Genomic DNA, 10,740 nt, shown 5'->3' with positions numbered 1-10,740 from the left:
GAGAGGTATTTGGGTGTGCGAGAGAGTTTCAGGGTGTGTTAAGTCTTGGTGTCCCATCCTTTCAGGTTGTTGGCCTGAGGAAGGACTAAATAGATTGAAATAGTGGAGTACGGTGGTGTTATTTTTTATTAATAATTTTTTTGTGAGTGATGTATTAGATGGTAGGGTATTTGTTTATTTATGTTTTCAAGCAAAGTATAAGGGAGTTGTACTCCAGTCTAGTAGGTTGGGGTAATGCAACATGTTTTGGTTGTCAACCGCCGTTAAACCTCATCGAAGAAGATGATGGCTATTGTGTTTTTGCAACTGTTGCATGCCCACGTCGTTTGAGCCAGATGAGTCTCCGTAGCTAAGTAAACATGAGTCACGTGCGAGGAAGAGGAAATATTGAATGAGAATTCTGAAAGCCACAGCTGTCGCCATCTAGCCACATTTTTTCCTGATGAATATTGATGTTGCAACAAGCGTCTGTACATATAAATATACAATGCGTCTTTAAAGTCCATACTTTGATCGCTCATTAGCTGTCATGTCACCCTGTAATTGTATGAGCTAGCTACTAGCTAACACCTGTGCTAGCTATCCATTAATTTGTGAAAATATCCAGTACGCCAGTAGCTTGTTAACACCCAACCCAAGGAAGGTATATCTTGACAGAATGCGATGGGAAACTGTTGGGCTTATTGTTCTGGAATCTTCAGAAGAGAAGCAAACATTATACAACGAGGAGGCGGGTAAGTGATACGCCCTTTAAACCAACGTTGGCTAGCAAAGGTTAGCTAGGCACAAGTATACAGTATCAGCGTAAAAAAGATCCACGGTGTCAAGGCTTGTGCCGTGTTCAAAACAACTGGGAACTCGGACATCTTCGATTTTAGAATGGTGTTAAAAACAACTCTGGAATTCCAATTCGGGAACTGACTTCACGACCTAAAGATCACTGACGTTATGATTTCACCTCGTATTCCCAGTTGTTTTGAAAGCGAAATTATAGCTACGAACCAGAGTCGCATGTCATATAACGTTACCTTTCCCTGCGAACTAGATAGGTTTTCCCGCAGCAAGCTGAAGCGTTCCTCACACCACCCCTTCATGTGGGTTTTTCCATACTGACACACGGCTTTGTAAATGCATCGTGCATTTTATGCTCTATTCAATTACAATGGACTAATATGGAAAAATATTTTGTTGACACTCATTGCATCCAGCTTCCTTAAAGGAAAATTACATTTCTGAGTAGGTTATAAACTGCAGGCTTGATGTTATTGATATCAGTTAGGCCTATAACGTTAGTTGTGATGCCAGGCTGTATCTGAGCAATTCCATGGTAAGAATTATGCTGAGACTCAGATTTTTCCCATTAAAATGTATGCCAAACAAAAACCAATGATTGCAAAGCTAAATAAACCATGCAACTCTATGCACAAGGACAACTTAACAATTTCCACTGAACATTTGACAAAAACACATTTATTTGAACAATGCAGATGCAAAGTTTGGTAACAGCATAACTGCACCAACCACCATTCTGTGTCTTTCCAGCAAGCCATGACACCCACCATCTAAGATTGTAAATCATTTTTTTCTGTAGGTAAGAAACCGATATTAGCATTCCTGAAACATTATTTTGTTAAAATATAATTTGATCATTGAGAAATTAAGCTAATTGATTGTGCCCCAATTTGACCTTTTATTTTTAGGGTTCACAAAATATTAAACACATAGTACCCAACATCCAATTTGGACTAAACTATACTTAGCTTGAAAAGAAAGAAAGAAATACCCTAACACTACACTAACACAAAAATGTATACGAAAATAACACCACCCTACTCCACTATTTAAATACATTTAGTCCAACCTCAGGCCAACAACCTGAAAGGATAGGACACCACCACTTAACACACTCTGTAACTCTTCTGATGTAAAGTCTCGCACTCACAAATACTGTACGTCTGCAGCTGCCACCACAACCTCAATTCTCTGCAACTTACGTTCCATCCCTGCGGTACAGTTGATAACCATTGCTAAAAATGAAATCTTACTGAAACTCATATCACATAACATAATATCCCTCCCCCTTGACCCACCTTCCTCTACCTTATTCACTGCCTCAGCATATGACAACTTCTGCACTACTCTCACCCTGGAAGCCTCAACCTGCCTCTCTCACACTGGACATTTCTGATCCCCAGCACCATGGGCACCCTGACAACTAACACATACCACTACATTCCCTAATGCTACACATTCCTTTGTCTCATGCCCTTCTGCACACTTCTCACACCTAGGAACCCCCCTCCAACACACCGCACTTGGTAGCACAGATAATGGAGCTGACTAGGGAAACGTTTCCCGCTGTTCTTAGTTCCAGGCTGGACAGTCAAACTAGAACAGTTGAACTAATCTTCAACTAGATGCCACTGTTTGCTTGTGCCAACACCCATTTATCCATTTAGCTGGTCTCATTTCTTTTCAACTTTGTGTAGAAAACTACTAGCTTTTGCTCATGATGAAAATAAATTGTGTGGCCAAGCCAGTCCTCGATGAAAGCATTTGTTTGTCCTCCTCTCAGCAACCTAATGCTTCAACCCAACTCTCCTTGAATAGTCTAACAAATGGCATCTCTCTGAGAGGGCTATCCCCATCATGCAATTCTGATATTTAGACATCCTACAAGCCTAAAACTTTGATGGAGAAATTGGTTAGTGACTAAAATGTTGTGACAACCCTAATAAAATAATACAATTATAAACCATTCATGGCAGTCTTTTTTTTTCAATAACATGTGATGTGACATTTACCATTAAACACAGCGTAACCCAATACCATTACAAAACACTATGCAATGTGTGTTTGGGCCTTTTAACATTGAAGACCATTAGAGACCATAACATTGAAACCATTAGAACTGCTGTATCCAATTGGTTTGCTTGTTCGCCAGTAATGGTCTAACTAATCCAGACCTTAATGGAAATAAACCACACACGGAGGGTCCGTTTCCTAGACACCAATTAAGCCTAAGAGAAGGACAAACTGAATTGCTTTCCTGGGAGACTGGCTTGAATTGTGAGGATGACCACATTTTTTTTTCTTCTCATCATGAGCAAAAGTTTTGGGTTTTCTACCTAAAGTTGCAAAGCAACAGATGTGATCCATTTAATCAACACAAGAGACCAGCAAAAAAATGATTAAAGGGTGTGATGACAGTAGCGGTAATAGCGGCATCTAGTGGGCGAAACGTGGTACTTTAACAATGCATGGTAAATAATGCAAGCGACTTCAATGGCTAATTTCTCTGAACATGAAAAAAAAAAAATCTGATTCACAAGGAATAAATTACATAGGATGAAGACGCAATACTCCAAGCAGCAGCTCCATACTACTTGTACTTGTCAGACAGAATGGATACTGTATACTGGTTGTCCGGGGTGGGATTGTGGGTAGCTTTGATAATTATATTGGATTCCTCGTGTCTTAGTCATTGTTAGGAAGAATTATGGTCCAGATCGGATGTAAAGGTACTGTATTTATTGAAGATTATATTAGTCCTATTAATTCAAATGGCCAATTTGCATAAAACAAATGGCTTCATATCTCAGCACAAATTATAATTCAACAAATTAATGTTTCAGGAATGCTATGAAACATAAGATAACTACATAAACTATTTTATAACAATCTGAGTCTCAGCATCAATTGCCCGTCTCTTCTGTTGAAAGAACTAGCTATGAATGACAGTGACCGAAAGTATCCTAAATGGATGTCAATATTGTCAAATTTCTGTCCATACAGGTCCAAATACTTTAGAAGCAGTACAACTGGGGAACATTACACAATAGAGGTATGATACTTACATTTTTCTGGAAGTAGGCCTATGTCATGTTTCATCATGCATCACTTGGTTGGAAAAACATGATGTACTTACAGTGCAATTGTCTCCCCACAGTTTGAAAACCTTGTTGAGAGTGATGAGGTAAGTGTGTGAACATGTAGAGCATATTTGTTAGATTGAAACAATCCGAAAGTGTGCCATTGGCTGACGATACACAGAAGACACGATGATTGTGGGCCGGTTCTGGATGATTCTTTGCCCACTTTTAGTATTTAAGTTGTCTCATTTTAATTTCAGGCAGAGAGCCCACAAAGCTGTCCCAGGTACGTTTTTGAAACTTTTTGGGGGGACAGACGAATGCATATTATAAGAATAATGTTAATCAGGGCTTTAACCAAGATGAGCTTGAGGTAATATTTGTTTAATTTTGATACCAGGCCTATCAGTGAAGATGAGATCATCCACCTCAAAGAGCACCGGTATACTGCAATTTCTGATCAGCAGAACTTGATAGACGAGAAGTTGCAAGCAGAGGTAGGCTTACACAAGAACAGTGCCTCTGAAAGGGCTGGAGAAATCATAGTACTTTTTATTTATTTTTTTGCTTACAGATAATGGAAGGTTCAATTCAAAGGTCATTACACTTCCTCGTTTATTAACTTTGTACTGCCTTTCATGTAGCAAGATACAGTATCTAAGATAAGTTTATGCTTAGCCTACGTGCTCATAGCAGCCTTATATTTTAATTGTGGTTGATTTGTAATTTTTTTTATTTGCTTTTCAGAATTGTTTTGCAATTTTGGTTTTCTGTTCTCAACTTTGTTCTTTGTTTTGTCATTTCTGCTCAGTTATTAGCACAAGAGGAGAACTTAAGGCTAGAAGAGGAGGCTAGAAATGCTGCCCAGCGTGAGGCCGCCAGGCTGGCACGCGAGCGAAAGCTAAAGGAGGTGAGGCGGCCATTATTGAGTCCGCCTGTCGTCCCTTCACTACCATGTTCCACCTCACCCACCTTTTCCTTGGCTCTACCCCTGCTTCTTTCGATTAGTGTTGCACACTACACCAAAACTTCTGTACTTTTTCCATAATACAACATATCAAACAGTTCGGTACTAGAATTGTTCGGTTGGTCGTTCTGTGTCTCATGTTTGGAGATCAACTAAATGTATTGCATTTATTAAATTATGTAATTAGCTCAACTTTAACAAAAGAACTGAACAGAACGCATCAGGGATTTGTATTTTCTGACACTTTCTGAAGAGGCAATGAGAATGCCCGTCTGTGTGTGGTAGCCATTAGTGAAACTAATAATGAGCGTCTTTGTTTAGATGGAAAGGCTTTCCCAAAAACCTTTCTAAATGAAAAGTTTATGCCTACCGGGCAGAATCATGATTATTGGCATCAATCCAGTGGCTGCTTGTTTTACAAACTCTATCACGTGAGCTACAGAAAAACCGCTAACCAAACAACCTAACCAAACAACCATGCCAACTGCATGAGCACTTAAATTAAAGGGTAACTACATTCAAATCTAAACCTCTTAGAATTTTCCCAGACCTCAAAACTGGTCTCCTAATGTGGTTTAAGCATTGTTATGGACTTAGAAAAACAAAATTGGATGTTCGTGGTACTAAACCTGGTATCGGGATAGAAGCCATAATTCTGGTATCGTGAAAACACTAGTCTTTATTACCACTTCAAGTACATAATATCACAAATTGGTGGTCAATCCTTTGTCAATCTAAAGAACTGTAGTCGATGGTATGTCTCTCAATATGAATTTGTAAATCGTACCCCTCAGTTAATTCACACAAAAAAGGGAAAGGCATTTGTCTACACTTCATTTCTTAACCTCAAATTAGTCTTTGCATCCATTCATTTCCATTCTTTTGATATTTGAGTTGTTTCTCAAAGCTGTGCTTTTTTATTGTTCATTCCAGTTTTTCCCTTGGTTAATTCCATTTTTTACATCTGCCACCTTAATTTTAACACAGCCGGTAATGGCAGCATGTAACTAACAAATCTTCAAGTGATCATTATTTACATTTTACATTTTTCACCAAGTGTTTTTCTGAGGTATAATTATTTTTCAAAGCAACAGCTTGCACAACGGAAAAAAAGCAAGGCAGAAGTCCAAGGTGGCGCAGCCCATCCAAGAAAGTGAGTATATAAACCAAGTAAAAATGGCTACCTCAAGGTCCATGTGTGTCAGTGATGGTATGACCATGAAATTGAGTTGTTGACTGTTTCTCCTCCACTGGTTGGACTCTGTTCTAGGCATGGCTCAGGTGAAGACTTTGATGTCTACCTACAGCATGTGAAAGTCATGTCAGAAGCCTTCAGGAGCAGCAGTGAGTACGCTATTTCAGCACAACCATTTTCTGTAGCCTATATATTATATTCCGTGTTTGAAATGGTTCCTCTCAAATTTTGCATACCAACATTCTATTTTAAGATAAAACACTTTCGGTATCCCTGAAAGTTAATCGTCATGCCTCATTGAGACTTCTTGCTCTTTGAAACCACCTGTGATTTGATAAGCCAGTGTTTGTGTAATCAGGGCTGTCCTCTGAGACTAATGTGATCACTCCCAACACTGAGAGCAGCTGGGACTTCAACACCAAGACCCGCTCCACCAACGATGACGGAACCTCACTGGACCTGGAGTGGGAGGACGAGGAAGGTGGGGGCTTGTGTAATTACTTAGTATTTTTATTGTCCCCTTGGCTGTTTTGTCACATGTCAAAAAATACATTCCCTGAACATACTGTGCAGTTTCATTGAACAACAACAGTAATTGTTGAATTCAACCCTCTCAAAACCACCAGTTGAATGGCCATGCGATGTTTAACTAGACGTATCAAATTGTCCTTGTCTTCAGGGATGAACCAGGTGGTCCCAGCGTGGGAGAGGTCTAAAACCGAGGAGGACATACTCCGAGCGGCACTCCGGCCGGGCAAGAAGCAGACGACCAGCGGTACGGCCTCCGCCTCTGAGGACTCCAACGCCCTGGAGTGGGAGAACGACTTTGTAAGCGCTCACGGCGTGGATTATGCTGAGGAGAATGCGGAGGACTCTGAATATGAGTGCTTTGTCAACCCCGTCATGGATATGCACACCCCATCTGAGGAAACACCACCGGTAGAGATAACTGCACCGGAGACTGAGAAGAGATAGTCCCCATCGCCTGGTGATCCAGAGTCAAATCCTAATGTTAGACCACATTGTGAATGTTTGATTATACACCTCATCAACTTCAAATGTGTTTGTTTGTCCTCATTGGCTGGTGGACCAGTTTTTATTTGACAATCTTCTCTTGTGTTAATTAAGCCTTTTTCATGTCATCCAGTGCATTATTGAATCAAGTGCAATTTCCAGATCTAGTTTGGTGTGATAGTGATTGGGTTTTTATTTGTGAGAGGGCTATAGTGTTTTCACAGTTAGAATGAACTGAAAACAACATAGGGACATACAATAAAAGCAACAACAACCTTCAATCAGTGCCTGAATCACTAGGAAATAAAACTTTCATAAATTGTTAACCAGGTCATAGGACAGTTAGCTGATGAGGATTTTGTCTGTTACCAAGTGAATATTTTAATCAGTGGTTCTCCAGGGATCATAGCTTGCCAGTTGTCTGGTATGGAACATGTAGAGAACCCCTAATGGAGTGGAGTATATCATGTAGCAACTTGTCTGTACACTCAATGTGTTTTTAATTGAAAAAATGCAAGTGCTAAGATTTGCGATTTTGTTTATCCTCTCAGTTCCAATTAACAAGGGACTCATCATGGACACAGTACTACATTTTGTTAGTTTGAAACTAAATGTGTTTGTCAGTCAAATGCTGCTCAAGTTACGGACAGGTTTGTGTGTCCAACATTTTTATTTGTATTATATACAGTGAAGGTTCGCTACATCACATTTGTAGAAGTCCTTAGTCCCCTATGTACACATTTAAATCTTACAGCGTCAGACTTTTCTATTCTTTTTTTTAACGTTTAGGATTGATTTGTCATGGTGAGCAGCTCGTGAATTGTTTATTTTACGCTCAAAAGACCAGCCGATTACAAGAGAACATGGATAAACGAACATCTGTCTCCAGTACTGCTCCTTCCAATGGCACTGCCAATAGCGTACAACTTGGGCTCCAACTCTTCAATCTCACCTTTTATTTCTGATTTAGCACAATCGGACATTTTTCAAGACCTTTTAAGAATGTAACCCTGATCACTGGAAGTGGACATGGTTGTATTTGATTGAATGGGTTGATGTGAAGACAGGAATAACGAGGAACTGTTTGGAGACTACAGTATGCTCTAGGAGGTTTCTAGAAATGGACCAATATGTGTATATATCATTTCTTTGTGTGCACTAGTAAATTCATTTTTGTCTTCCCTCACTGCAAAAGGGGACCCTCTCACTACACCCTTACAATGTGGAGATGATGTGCCTACTTTGGAGGCTTTTGCTTTATTGTACAGAATACTGTCTCACCTTGATTTTTCAATTGTTGTGATGTTTGTGACAACAGCGATTGTCCCCCGTAGTGCAGCCCTACTGTACCTGGGGAATCCAAAGCACCACCTTTTAGGTTGTTTCACCCTATTGAGAGGGAATTTATCGTTCCTTTGTTTGCACTGCCTGTAGCTTTACCATCCTAGAAACACAAGCCATTTGATTTTAGCAATTAAAGTGTCATCATAATTGGGGTGAAGAATTACCACAGCTGCACCATTGGCCCAACTCGGACCTCCTATTTGTCTGGCATCAAACTCAATTTACAATATTTTGTCCACAGAAAGTGTTCAGACTGTAATAATTGGAGGGATTGTAATTGCAGCTTATCTATGCACTGTTTGACTTACGTGAACTTGTGGGTCCAATCAATGATTGGTTTATAGTATGTGTTTGTAGTGTTTTCTAAGGATACTGTCCTTTTTTTAACGTAAGTTAGCATGGTGATAAGGGTTGGACACCGTACATTACGGGTGCAATCAGGATGGATTAAACTGCCGTGTGCTTCATTCATATCATTCCACTCTTTAGAAATATATTTGTTACTGAGAATAATGTAAAGGGATTTCTGAAGTGAACCAGTTTTATTTGGCTACTTTTGAGTCATAGCACATATTATGACACTTTACCCTTTTCAATTAACCTGCTGATAAAGGACCTGCATCCTAATTTGAGATCCAAGCATGTTTTACACAGATTTGACACACAACTCTCATTGATATCAATGTTTTTGTTTCATTGTCCACAGGTTAGGATTACACCCATAGTCATGAGCCTTTAATTATTTGAATACTATTGCAAACAGGATGTATCAACACCTGTGCCATTCTGTCAATACCGTATGACATTTGTTCAATTTGACTGCAACTAAAATAAATCCTACAAACCTTAATCTGTGATAATATAAGGTAATGTGGAAAAATGCACAATGCTGTATAAACAGTGTAGTTTTAGTGTATTGTATAATTGTTATTTTTATTTACATGTTTGTCTTTTACCAAACTATCCAAATATCAATTTCTGATGCAATGTAATACAGAACACAAAAAAGTATGGTTGGTGAAATCTCCAGCAGGTGGCAGTATTGCTACATGCATTCTTTGAGATTAAGTATAAGTATATATATAGTAAGTAACCTGAATTACAGTGCCTGATTGAAAGACAACTGTAGTCCATGGAACAACAACATCCCAGTTACTCACTCTACAAAATGTCCCAAGTGGCTAGAAGGAAGCTATTACTTATTGCTGTTTGGCAACCAGATACTGTACATGTCAGACAAAATACTGTACCCCAGCAAATCTTGTAGCTGGATGGAATTTTGAGCACTATCTTCCAGTCAGAACATTATGAGATAAAATGGTGTGTGTTTTACCCAGTGTGTTAAGGGAACACCTTTCCTCGGACAAAATGTTGTTTCCTAACCTCCACCATGGAAGTGTGAAGGTGAGGAAAATCAAGACAAACAGCAGACTAGAGACAATCAAAGCCTTGCACCCGAAAACCTAGTTTCCCTCAAAGGATTGTGGGAGTTGGCAGGAGATAAATTAAAGGAGAGAACAGCTCAGACAATAAGAGCTCTGCTTTACTGAATTACTTTGAAAGCTTCCTTTTCCTGGATAACAAAAGTACTGTACTGTTACAGTAAATGCTTTACCTTCTTGAACTGTTAATGATCATTACTTTGAGAGATTGTTCTTTATTTTAAATGTCATCTAAAAATAACATTTTCTTTCTGGCCAACAGCAGATGTGAGTCTTATTGTAAAGTCACTTATTGAGTCCATACAGCAACAGCAGTTTCTTTCTTACACTTTCAATTTTTTTGTGACCCTTCAAGGTGCCGCATATGGGACAAAAATGGCATACACCATTTGATTGTTACCCATGTTACACTATTTGGAGCCTTTTTTAAATCAATACAAAAGTTGAAGACTATCATTCCTGAAATGTCATAGGTGACGTAAAAACGTCTTAGGGATAGCCTCCTTTTTTCCAATTTTCGTCTCAATGACATACCCAAATCTAACTGCCTGTAGCTCAGGCCCTGAAGCAAGGATATGCATATTTATTGGTACCATTTGAAAGAAAACACTTTGTTTGTGGAAATGTGAATTGAATTTAGGAGAATATAACAATAGATCTGGTAGAAGAAAATACAAAGAAAAAAACTATAGTTTTTTTTCTATCACCATCTTTAAAGTTTAAGAGAAAGGTCACAGTTCAAGGCATCACTCTGGTTGCAAAGTTTCCGATGGATAACTTGAAGTATGAGTGAACTACAAGACTTTTAGTGTGAAGTCCCCAGGTACATTTGTGCAAATCGTGCGAGACATTCGCATTCACATTAAATGTTTCTGTAAGAATATCGTCAAATCTGTATAATTGGAC

General features: G+C 39.0%; 1 protein-coding gene across 2 annotated transcripts; it reads left to right on the top strand.

Moving 5' to 3' along the window:
• Positions 1-348: 348 nt before the first annotated feature.
• Positions 349-10,098, top strand: LOC109864818 (AP-1 complex-associated regulatory protein-like). 2 transcript variants are annotated; one of them, XM_020452786.2, is made up of 10 exons: positions 349-734; positions 3,796-3,844; positions 3,950-3,976; positions 4,133-4,158; positions 4,273-4,369; positions 4,684-4,782; positions 5,928-5,992; positions 6,110-6,183; positions 6,393-6,515; positions 6,714-10,098. In XM_020452786.2, exons 1-10 carry the CDS (start codon positions 664-666, stop codon positions 7,007-7,009), a joined length of 927 nt encoding a protein of 308 aa, XP_020308375.1. In that variant the 5' UTR covers positions 349-663; the 3' UTR covers positions 7,010-10,098. The 2 variants fall into 2 exon arrangements, with proteins under 2 accessions (XP_020308375.1, XP_020308377.1); XM_020452788.2 differs by having other exon boundaries at positions 350-734; positions 5,934-5,992.
• Positions 10,099-10,740: the final 642 nt, after the last annotated feature.

This window comes from Oncorhynchus kisutch, linkage group LG19 (genome assembly GCF_002021735.2).
Source record: "Oncorhynchus kisutch isolate 150728-3 linkage group LG19, Okis_V2, whole genome shotgun sequence".
Classification (NCBI taxonomy): Eukaryota; Metazoa; Chordata; class Actinopteri; order Salmoniformes; family Salmonidae; genus Oncorhynchus; species Oncorhynchus kisutch.
Note: the sequence above shows the minus strand (reverse complement) of the source record. Positions and strands in the feature narration are given on the sequence as shown.